The 12,336-nt window shown below is 35.0% G+C and overlaps 2 protein-coding genes across 3 annotated transcripts in view; both read left to right on the top strand.

Moving 5' to 3' along the window:
* LOC6052304 (sorbin and SH3 domain-containing protein 1) overlaps positions 1 to 12,336 on the top strand; it is a 148,165-nt gene that overhangs the window by 101,475 nt on the left and 34,354 nt on the right. Inside the window, exons 10-11 of one of the 2 annotated variants that reach the window (XM_038260161.1) lie at positions 4,087 to 4,119; positions 10,232 to 10,290. In XM_038260161.1, the coding sequence (XP_038116089.1) occupies positions 4,087 to 4,119; positions 10,232 to 10,290 (92 nt within the window). The remainder of the gene's footprint in view (positions 1 to 4,086; positions 4,120 to 10,231; positions 10,291 to 12,336) is intronic. The other variant, XM_038260162.1, reaches the window with a different exon arrangement.
* On the top strand, positions 6,578 to 9,715 carry LOC119768820. Its single transcript, XM_038260165.1, has one exon. The coding sequence runs from the start codon at positions 7,054 to 7,056 to the stop codon at positions 8,779 to 8,781; it is 1,728 nt and encodes a 575-aa protein (XP_038116093.1). The 5' UTR covers positions 6,578 to 7,053; the 3' UTR covers positions 8,782 to 9,715.

Below are 12,336 nucleotides of genomic sequence, written 5' to 3'. Positions count from 1 at the left end.
AATTTCAATACAAATAAAATCTTTTTTGTGTGGGGCATGGACAATCGTCAACTTTTTTGGTGCCTTCGGTATGCCCAAAGAAGCCATTTTGCATCATTAGTTTGTCCATATAATTTTCCATACAAATTTGGCAGCTGTTCATACAAAAATGATATGAGAAAATTCAAAAATCTGTATCTTTTGAAGGAATTTTTTGATCGAGTTGGTGTCTTCGGCAAAGTTGTAGGTAGATATGGACTACACTGAAAAAAAATGATACACGGTAAAAAAAATTTTGGTGATTTTTTATTTAACTTTTTGTCACTAAAACTTGATTTGCAAAAAAACACTATTTTTAATTTTTTTTATTTTTTGATATGTTTTAGAGGACATAAACTGCCAACTTTTCAGAAATTTCCAGAATGGGCAAAAAATCTTTGACCGAGTTATGATTTTTTGAATCAATACTGATTTTTTCAAAAAATGGAAATATCGGTCGCAAAAAATTTTCAACTTCATTTTTCGATGTAAAATCGAATTTGCAATCAAAAAGTACTTTAGTGATTTTTTGATAAAGAGCACCGTTTTCAAGTTATAGCCATTTTTAGGTAACTTTTTTGAAAATTGTCGCAGTTTTTCATTTTTTATAATTAGTGCCCATGTTTGCCTACCTTTGAAAAAAATATTTTTGAAAAGCTGAGAAAATTCTCTATATTTTGCTTTATTGAACTTTGTTGATGCGACCCATAGTTGCTGAGATATTGCTATGCAAAGGCTAAAAAACAGGAAAATTAATGTTTTCTAAGTCTCACCCAAACAACCCACCATTTTCTAATGTCGATATCTCAGCAACTATAGGTCCGATTTACAATGTTAAAACATAAAACATTCGTGAAATTTTCCGATCTTTTCGAAAAAAATATTTTCAAAAATTTAAAATCAAGACTAACATTTCAAATGGGCGTAATATTGAATGTTTGGCCCGTGGCCCGTATCAAAAAATAAAAAAAATTAAAAATAGTGTTTTTTTGCAAATCAAGTTTTAGTGACAAAAAGTTAAATAAAAAATCACCAAAATTTTTTTTACCGTGTATCATTTTTTTTCAGTGTAGTCCATATTCATACCTACAACTTTATCGAAGACACCAACTCGATCAAAAAATTCCTTCAAAAGATACAGATTTTAAAATTTTCACAAATCATTTTTGTATGGACAGCTGCCAAATTTGTATGGAAAATTATATGGACAAACTAATGATGCAAATTTGCTTCTTTGGGCATACCGAAGGCACTAAAAAAGTTTCAGCCGGATTAAAAATACAAAAAAAATCGAATGACCGAAAACTCAGAGAATTGCTCTATTAATGAATTGTTCACATACGATATTAGAAGTTTTATCAATATTTTTTAAACATTTTTTTTTATTTTTACCCCCTAGTTATTTGATAATGTACCCATCGATATTGAAAATTTTGTTGTTAAATGGAATTTGCTTTGGCCACTAGTCATTTTAATTCAATAAATGATCAGAATTTATACAATCTAGAAAGTTTCGAAAAGGACCAAAAAATGCATTTTTTGAGCCATAGAGAAATATAAGCAAAAAACTGTCACCAAGTTTTATTTTTTTTTTTTTGTAGAATTTGTAATGTTTTGAAAAAAAATAGTTTTTTCAATGCAAAGTACGTTTACCAATTTTCAATTTGATTTTGAGAAAAAATCAATTTGAGATTTTTTAAAGAAATTCGACCAATTAACTTTGAAGATTGATCTTTTCGAGAAATGGTCAATTAAATACAAAAAAAAACAAATTAAAGTTTTTAAAATGATTAATTGTTGTCCCCCATGCAGCAATAAATTTTCTGATGCATATATCATTCTGATCTATATTTTAAAAATATTTTCTGAACTAAAATTTAAAATCAATACTAACATTTGGAAAAGGGCATAACATTCAACATTTCGCCCGTCTAAAATGTTAGTCTTAGGTTTGAGAACTTTTGTTAAATTTTCTGCTCTTTTCAATAAATGTAATTTTCTTTATATTTATTAAATCGCAATTATCAGCCTTTTTGAAATTTTTGTTTATGAAATGTTTTTTGTAGTTTTTTCAGGCGAACCGAAAATCTGCAGTCGTTTTCCTCTTTGACATGGAAAATGGAACAAATTCAGTTTTCTCAGCAGTTCAAAATTATTTGTTGCTGAGGTGCTTTATTTTAAAATTAAAAATAATCACACTTTTTTTAAACAATTCTTAAAAATGCCTGTAGTTTAAAAACTGTGCGTTTTATTTAAAATACATCTTTTTTAGTAATTTTCGATGCCAAATTTGATTTTTCCTGTAAAATTGAACATTGAAATTATGTTAGACCCTGTTTTTTTTTACTCCGGAAATCTTTTGTTTTTTTTTTTTTTTTTTTTTCAAAAAATCATAACATGAACGGCGTCATCCATAAAGTATGTCACGCTCTAGGGGGGGGGGGGATCTAAGAAAGTGTGACATTGCGTGTTATAAGTATAGGGAAAGCGTGACAATGGGGAGGAGGGGGTGTAAATTTTGGCTAATTTTAGCGTGACGTACTTTATGGATGAAGCCTACCAGATTTTGCACCATCCTAAACTTTGGCGTTATAGATGCCTTTTCCATACCCATTATTTAGGTCAGCCAAGAAATTTGCATTGACCCAAACATATATAAATTATTTTTATGAATAATTATAAATTGTGCCTTAAAAAGCTTTGATTTTAAAATTATGTTATAGATTAAAGAACAACCAATCACCTAACGTTGTTATTTTTGACATCTATTAAATGTGATTAAACTGTTCGATGCATTGAATTGTATAATGAAGCGATAAAGATTTCAATCATTCGAAAGCAAAGGGAGAAGGGTGTGGGAGGCCTCCTTCAAGATCCATAATGACCGCACCGAAACAGATTTATGACCCCGCTGTCAAACGTTAATTGACATAATCTTCTTAATTATCTCAACGACCAGCGGCTTCTTTTACAACCACTGTCGCACCACCACCACCACCACCACCCTCCTTTGAAATTTGAAACGCCACAAAATAATCAGCTCTAGAGTCATAAATCAACCCATTATTGTAAATGGTCACGGTTGGTTTCAATTGGTGAGAATCACAAATCACTCCACTTTTCACGAGTGCAATTTTGATGGTCATAATTTATTTTGATGTTTCTTTTGACAGCTGTCAAATTGTGGGATATTTTATTTATTTAAAAAATTATTTGTAGTCATTTTAACAAGCTAGAATGTCTTTGTAATCACAGGAGATTTCCACATAAATTCATTGAATTCACTCAATTCTCCATGTAAATCATCGTTGCTGCACCTTGTTCTACACACTCCTTGGGGACGGCAATATCTCACCGGCTGACACGCCGCCACAATACAGCGCAGATTATTAACGTCGCAAAAATGCAAATTTCCTGCCCAATTCCGGCTCATTGTGCCGGGAACATGCCATTTGTGCCACCGTGCTACTACCCCCACTGGATGGAGCTGTCCCGTAACACAACATCTGTTGTCGCCATTCGGGCGCTTATGAATTATTTATTAGACTAATTGCAGGCGTTTATCGCCGTCCCCGTTGTTCTGCCGCCAGAGGCCGATCCGTTAATCTGTCATCCGTCTTCGTCTTGGCCTCCCCTCTATTTGGGTGGCGATTTCAATCTTGTCCCAACACCGATAAATCACCCCTAACATGCACACAAGCACACACACACAACGACACAAGAATCCTAATAACCGCCGCTCGCGAAATCGCGCAATAATTAATTGTGTTTCAGAAGATGCACCACGCCTGCACATATGCAATCTGTCACTTACCCGTACCACCGTTTCGCCTGTAAATATGCAACGCGCAGTGTGCAACTCTCTACGGATTCGTTGTCTTCGTCTTTGTCAGTTACAATTGCTTAATGCGTATTATCTCTCCCTTTCTCTCTTTTTTCTTCTCTTTTCTTCCACCTTCGCAACGAAATGAAATTAATTCCGTGCACTTGCACGTGCACCGCCGCGCCACCAAACCACGTGCAAAAAAAACTCAACGCAAAATAAAACAATAAAACCAACAAAAAAAGTGGTGGGACGAAGTAATGGATATCTTCAACGGGGTACGATATCATGTTGAGCATATTTTTTGTTGTGACTCTCTTTCTCTCTCTCTGTCTCTTTCCTCCCCGTGATCATCCCTACCCGAAAGTAGTTTGTTTTGCTTGAAATTTGTTCGTGGAACGAAACGGGAGTTTTGTCGAACCAGTAACTAACCCCGGTCCCTCTTGTTAATCACTCACTAATTGAATTTATGCACTACTAACAGGCAGTTTTTGCACAGTGTAACAAAAGGCACACAAGCTTCACAGAAATGAGATACCGGTGGGAAGAAGGGTTACGTTTCCCGCTGTAAACTAAACTTTCAACTTATCAACTATTAACCATGCTCTAATGGCTTGCCTTCTTAAAATACCAACCTTGCCCATCCCTAGTGTAGCGCTAAGTGCTTTCAACCTGGTGGACTTTACAAACTCTGACAACTAAGTGCCTTCGCTGCACTTTACTTTGCCTAATTATTTATTCAGTGGACCTAAACATTCTTGGCGAGTAATTTTCTGACGCGGGTTGAAAGTCAAATAAGAATAACACAGTTTTACAAATTAAAACTTGAGTAAAAGCTTCCCCCAAACCCGTTGCAGTGAACAAATTCAAATCTGAATGCATTTCCGGCTTCTTAGATTAACTCTTTAACTACTGAACGTGGAAAAAACTAGATTGGGTCTGTTTTAATGTTTAAAACGTAAAAAAATGTTTTTCTCGCACTTAGTATTAAAAGTATTGATTTCAGTGTTCAGCATAAAAAAATCGATGGTTTCTGAAAAACCATGCGTCTCCATAAAAATGTATGAGCCTCGAAACATAAATATTAAGGCCAGATCATAAACAAATTTGAGTTGAGAATATGCGACAAAAGGTCGAAAGAAATAAGGTCGAATGGACAAAACGTCGAGGAAAAAAGTTCGAATGTGAAAAAATGAAACGAATAATTAAAATTTGTAAACTTCTAAGAAATTCTTGAAAAAAATATTTTTCTAAAAATAAGTCTAATTTTTATTCTGTGGGTTAATCCTTGGTTTATCCATCCTTTACGTAATGATCTTTTTTTCTAATAATAAAAATAACTTCCAAACACTTTTCCATTCTTTCAAACAGTTCTTCCAAAAATCGTTCGACCTCTAAAATATTTTTTGAGTTCTTATTTTATTTTTTCATTAAACCTTTTCTTGTTTTTCGTAATGTTTTCATGAGTTGTTTCATTCTTTCAAACAAGAGCAGTTCTTTGGAATAAAAAATTTGTCTTCTGAAATATTTTGGAAGTTTATTTTTATTTTTAAAAACAACATATTTTTGATTGTCAAAATATTTTTGAGAGTTTTACCATGCTTTCAAACATGAACTGGGAAAAAAGGTGGACTTCAATAAAAAAATTAACTAAACAACCTGTTTTTGACTGTCGTATTGTTTTTGTGATTTTTTCCATTCTTTGAAATAAGAGCAATCAAAAATAAAAGTAAAGTTGGACTTCTAAAATATTTCTTATGTTTTTATTTCATTTTTAAAAACCTATTTTTGACTGTCATAATGATTTTGTAAATTTTTGCAATGTTTCAAATATAAGCGTTTCTGTTTTAAAAATACTTCTTCTTAAATATTTTGTATAATTTTATTTATAGAAATCGTTGAAATATTTAAGAGACATTTACATTCTTTCAAATTAAAATTAAAATAGTTTGGAAAAAAGAAAAAAAAAGTCTTGCTTTTGAAATATTGTTGCATGCTTTCTACCCCCTTTCAATCTATCTTTCATGGTCACAAACAAGGTTACTAGGTTTCCAGATAAATCTGGTATTGCTAGATTTTTCAAGTGAATGCCAAATTAAAGATGTATCATTATCTGTGCCAGATTTTGACAGATTATGCCAGATTTAAAATTTTCTGCAAATTTAGAACATTTTATAGACTAAATTACATGGCTCATAACTGAAAAAAAATTTTTTTAGAGTGGTAGAAACCTTGATAGACCATATTGGAAAGCTGCAAAAGGTAACTTTATGGGAAACTGGACGAACTTTTCGGTAAAGATATTTACGAGAATGAAAAATCAAGTCTGATATAAAAATTTCCAAAAATCACCAAAAACCCTATTTTTTCTATATATTTTTAAAAACCCGCTGTATCATCACAAGGATTGGACATAGGACAATGGTCAATATGGAAACTTTTATGTAAAACTGTCTAGGGAATCGATTCCCACTATCAGTTTTTAACAATTTTGACATTTAGACAATTTTTCAAAAAAACAGTTTTAGAAAATGATTTTTGCATTTTTTTAAGAGAGACTATTCTGCATTTTCGTCAGTCTTTTGTAACATTTTAGGCTATTTCTACAAAAAAAAATTGAGCGAAAAAAAAACGTGACATCACATTAAAATTTAGCTTTTAAACTTAAAAATCAAAAAATCTCATTGAAGTGGCGTGTATTTTTCTTTCAGTGTATTTTTTTCCAGAAAGCCCATCCAATTTCCTACGAGTTTGTCTTTGTCCACTTTTTGATACGATGCAACGGCTTCGAGATAGAATAATTTTTCAATTACAAAAAATATTGAAATAGCTTACGCCCTTCTGAAATGTTATTTTCGGGTACAACTGGCGTCATATACACAAAAATGGCTTAAATAGGACTAGGATAACATGTCTACATAAAAAATCCTGATTTGAGCTGGAATTGCTCAGAAGTGAATTTATAGAAAATCATTTAAATCATCTTTCCATAGCTACTTTTCAATATTTGTGTATTTAGGCTCACATCAAAAGTTTTGTTTTGGACCTTTTGGCATTCGACCTTTTGTCATACATTCAATTGAACAACTGTGAATTGAGACTTTCAACGTGGACTTTGTTCAACCCAACCAATTTTAATAATATATCCTCCAAAGCTCGATAAAACTTAATACACTTTAGCAGCTTCACTGCAGCTGATTTCTTTAACAACGATGTTCACCAGGTGTGTTTTACCAGTTTTACTCCTACTACCGCGTATTTTTGTCTGCAGTTGGATTTCGCCCACTGTGGTTTCTGAAAAGTCTCTGGAATACCTTTTGACCAGCATCGAATACGAAGCCAGCATTTCTCCCGGCTCATTCCGGTGTGTTTTCTACGAAGTTTCTTCGAGTTACTCGACTGAGAACACTATTACCAAGATTATGGGATCTCCAAAGCTGGATCACGTGCTCAAGAGCGTCCTTAGTGGGCCTTACAGCAATGACTGGGCGCGACTACCGTTGAGACCGTCGTTGCTGCTCATCCATCCTGGCGATGACATTGAATATTTGCAACGCAATGACACCATATGGAATTTGTACTACTTGCTGCAATTGTTTGACCCAACAACCAAAGTGCTGGTCCTTGTAGACCAGCCGAACTACGCAATTGTACGGGCAATATCCGTTTATGTTTTCACCGTTCGATATTCGTATTTGGTCTGTTTTGACAGCCAAACGATGTGGACCGTGTTGTGTAATGCGCTGAGGTGTAATTCTTTGATAACTCCACCCCATCCGATATATCTGTTCAGATGGGCGTGGCGCACCATAAGCGGGAGGAATGTTACGTACTACATAATCAACGGGGTTTCAGAGGAGCCAAGCTTGATCCAGCTGAATTGGGTCACAGAAGTTGCGCGATATTTGAAAACCGAGGCTAAGCAACATCGCACAAACTGTAGTCATCATCGGGATGTTTCGATGTATTATCATTGCGTAGGAAATCAAAATAATCTGCGACTAACTGATGTACACCTGAGCATGACTTTGCCGGCGGAACTAAGACCCAGGAGCTTTCAACAACTAATCACTACTATTCCAGTAATAGCTAAAATCGGCGTCCCCCGAGATAGACCGGTGAATGCAATCGAGCTAATGCTCATGCCGTTCAGTTGGCCAGTTTGGTTGGTAATTGTGACAATCCTCGTGTTATCAGAAGTCGCAAAGCTACAGTTTCCGAACCTGTTCGAGAACGATCCAATACTGCTCGTACTATGCGGCTACGAACAACACAATCTCCACCAGGCAAGTCGCCGGGAAAAAATGATCCTCCTTGCGCTGATCGTCCTGATGTTCTTCATGACCAACGCGTTCGAAACGAAGGTCATATCACTGATGATCAACAGACCATCGATTCAGCGCATCCAAACCATAGACGACCTGTTCAAGTCAGACGTCAAGTTTTACCACGACATCGAAAGCTGTCCCAACGCTCTGTCTGTGCCAATTCTCGGAAAGCTGATCGTACAAGGAGAGCATGACTTTTACGAAATCATCCCCGGTGCCGGCAAGATCGTCCTCAAGCCACTCGTTGACGTTCTGAACGTGGTCGCTTACGATTACGAACGGATGCAACCATTTTATGTGTTCTTGGAGCCGGAATTCATTATTTTCTACGAATCATACACAACTTCAAATCGATACCCGTACCTGCAAGTATTCCGCCTGATCCACATAACGCTGACAGAAGCAGGCTTGTTTGACCAGTGGTTGAGCATGTGGAAGCTGGAGCTTAGATTTAGCAACATTGGCCGGCGAGCTCGGGAGGACATCACCGACAAAGTGGTGCTGACCTTTGCGGACATGCAACCGGCTTGGGTGGCGCTGGCTATCGGGACGAGCGTCAGCTTGATTGGATTTGCTGGAGAGATCTTGGCCAAAAAGTTGAAATATTTATAAATCTTGTTAAAAATATTTATAGAAACGACTAATAAACAATTTATTTCGATGATCGAGACAGTCAAGCAAATCTCGACTCCTGCGTCGTGTCCTCCGGCAGGAAACCAACAGATTTGACCGCAGAGTTCGCATTCACATATAACCCGCACAACTCACTCGCTCTAATCAGACAGTTGATGCAAATAAATTAAACCGCCACCGGGAAACCACACCAGGGGACGGAACGTGCGCCTAAAGGAAGTCGACCAAACTGGCGTGGCGCCTGCAAGTGGACCTCATCATATGCTACGAAGCGAAAATCCAATTTATGATTCATTTGTCACTCGAATTGCCATAAATCTGTCCGAGGGGCAAACCAATGGCACGCGCGCCGAAGAAACGTTCCAAATTGCCTACATTCAGGCATTCTCCGCGCCGCCAAAACATTCATTAGCCTAAATGGAAAAGAGATCAAAATCTCCTCCGCCGGCGATTGATTCTATTCAGCCATTCAGCTAGATAGATTACTTTTCCTTTCCTTCCACTTTCCCCGAAATGAGCCTTTTCAATCCCCCGACAGTGGACGTCTGTTTTTCTTTCCCAAGTTCCCAACAGTGGTAATCCCCTCCCGAATCGAATAACTTCCTAATCAATCACTTGGACCCAATATTTCCGGAGGGGAGAAAAAAAAACTGACCGGAAATGGAAGTCGAAATGTCTAATCTGGTTTAACTTGTGTACTTTCTTTCATGCTTTCGCTTTCGTTCTTTTCTATATCTCGATCCAACAACAACCAAAAAAAAAAAACAAATTCATTCACCAAACCAACGCGAATCACCTAATTCACAATCTCGCATGACATCTCTAACGACAACGAAAACATCAACAACAACAACAATCTGGCAACACTGTAACCTCTCCTCCTTCTGCGCACTCTGACCTGGTGGGGGCGTTTGGTATGTAGTGGCTAGACGAGCACTCCTCCGTGCCCCTTTTCTGCATTGTGTTTGCTCGTGAAGTGCAAAAGTTTGTAAGTGTGTTTGCATTTGTGTTAACTTTGCTAACAAAACCAACACATGCTTCAAAATTACACACAACACTTGTTTTGCTTTTCACTTGACACTCCACCTCTAGATCCGGCGGATTAGCAAAACACTCTGATTTTATTCGATTTGTTTGGGCAGATATTCTCTTACAAGCTTCGTATTCTTAACACAAATCTCGTGGGTTTCCCCGCAAAACTAATCTCCGACACACCACATACTTAACCCTCAATGCTTTACAGTATACGCTAAACACCTGCCACTGTTCAAGACTTGTGTCATACACAACCCGAAAACTATGTTTTCCAGTATGTAGACCTACTTACTTCAACCTTGTTCCATACGTGGTTGTGGATATTATAAGAAGGAAACAAAATCGTTAAAATGTTCTAATAAATTTATTATCTTTTCAATTTCTCTAAACACAGCAAATAGAACAACAGAAACTCAGCAATAGCAAAACATACACCGAGGGAAATTTGTCCAGGTGAGTTCAGGCAATGAAAGTCAAATAAAAATTTCAAGAAACACAAGCTAACCTTTTTCACTCATGATAATAATAGCGATAAATATATCAATATTCTGGAATACAGTGAATAAAACTCTTATTAAATTTCAATCAAAATAAAAATAACCAAATTTTAATATTTAAGCCAAATTTTCTTAATTTTACAAAAATATCACAAGATGTTTTATACAAACTTTTACAAGTAGCAAACAATTTCACTTTTTTTGCATTTTTAAATTTTACGTCAAGCAAAACAAAGTAAATAGACCAAGGCCGAAGTCTTACAATAAATCTATCCTGCTCACGACAAAAAAATCAAAAATAAAAAAACCATTTTAAATATTTTTTCATGAAGAATAAATAGCAATATATTTTGTGCCCCCTGATTTTTTAAAGAAATCATTTGAACTCATGTTTTTTAATTGAAAAATACTATGTATAATTATTAAAATTGATTAAGTCAAAGTTTACATGCAATAAAGTTAAATTCTGGTATCATGTTCAGATTAAGCAATCGGTCCCATATTATTTGTGAATTTTACGACTACACATACAACAAATCTATTTGAAAAAGGCAGAAAACGGACAAAAAAGTTCTCAGATCGGGCTCAAAGCTTTTCTAGAGTCTCCAAAATAATAAGACCCGTAATTTTTTTTTTTATTGGCTTTTAGGGTGACCAACACCGTGCTAGGATGGTTCCAAAAATGGCAATTTTTGTCATTTTTAGTAAAAACCACATTTTTAAAAAAAATCATAACTTCACGCCATTAAAAGATGTAATTGAAAGACGCAACTTTTAGTGACATTATTTTTAAATGCAAAATTGAATTTGCAATCGAAAAGTACTTTACAGATTTTTTGATAAAGGGCTCCGTTTTCAAGATATAGCCACCGAAAGTTTAATTTTAGCAAAATTTTTGCAGTTTTTCAATTTTTAAAAATGGTGACCATGAGTGACCATTTCTAAAAATATTTTTATAGGAAAGTTCAGAAAATTTGCTATAAAATTGTCTAAGAGACATTGAAGATTGGACCTCGGGTTGCTGAGATAGAGCCGCTTTAAGAAAAAGAAACACGAAAATTGAAGTTTTTCAAGTCTCATCAAAACAACCCACCATTTTCTAATGACGATATCTCAGCAACCAATGGTCCGATTTTCAATGTTAATAGATGAAACATTTGTGAAATTTTCCGATCTTTTTGAAAAAAATATTTAGACATTTTTTAAATCAAGACTTGCATTTTAAATGGGCGTAATATTCAATGTTTGGCCCTTTCAAAATATCAGTCTTGATTTTAAGAGTTTCAAAATTTTTTTTTCAAAAAGATCGGAAAATTTTACGAATGTTTCATGTATTAACATTGAAAATCGGACCATTAGTTGCTGAGATATCGTCATTAGTAAATGGTGGGTTGTTTTGGTGAGACTTAGAAAACTTCAATTTTCGTGTTTCTTTTTCTTAAAGCGGCTCTATCTCAGCAACCCGAGGTCCCATCTTCAATGTCTCTTAGACAATGATATAGCAAATTTTCTGAACTTTTCTAAAAAAATATTTTTAGAAATGGTCACTCATGGTCACTATTTTTAAAAATTGAAAAACTGCAAAAAATTCGCTAAAATCAAAGTTTCGGTGGCTATATCTTGAAAACGGAGCCCTTTATCAAAAAAATTGTAAAGTATTTTTCGATTGCAAATTCATTTTTGCGTTAAAAAATAATGTCAAACTTGTTTTTGCATGAAACTTCGATTTTTTCCCAAAAATCACTGTTTTTTCAAAAATTCATAACTCGGCGGCAGATTTTTTGACCATGTTTCTCTATAGCTCAAAAGTTGCGGATTTTTGTCCCCTAAAACATATCAAAAAATCTCGAAAATCAAAAAATATGGATTTTGGGAAATTGAGTTTTAGTGAAAAAAAAGTTGAATAAAAAATCTGCAAAAAAAAATTTCCGTTTGCCTATTTTTTTCTCAAAAGTCCTCAACAATACCTACAACTTTGCCGAAGACACCAAATTGATCAGAA

Source organism: Culex quinquefasciatus, chromosome 3, assembly GCF_015732765.1.
Source record: "Culex quinquefasciatus strain JHB chromosome 3, VPISU_Cqui_1.0_pri_paternal, whole genome shotgun sequence".
NCBI lineage: Eukaryota > Metazoa > Arthropoda > Insecta > Diptera > Culicidae > Culex > Culex quinquefasciatus.
The sequence above is the reverse complement of the archived record's forward strand: the minus strand, read 5'-3'. Positions and strand labels throughout refer to the sequence as shown.

Bases quoted from the DNA above. Each gene is read 5' to 3' on its own strand.
- LOC119768820 (XM_038260165.1), top strand. From the start codon at position 7,054: ATGTTCACCAGGTGTGTTTTACCAGTTTTACTCCTACTACCGCGTATT.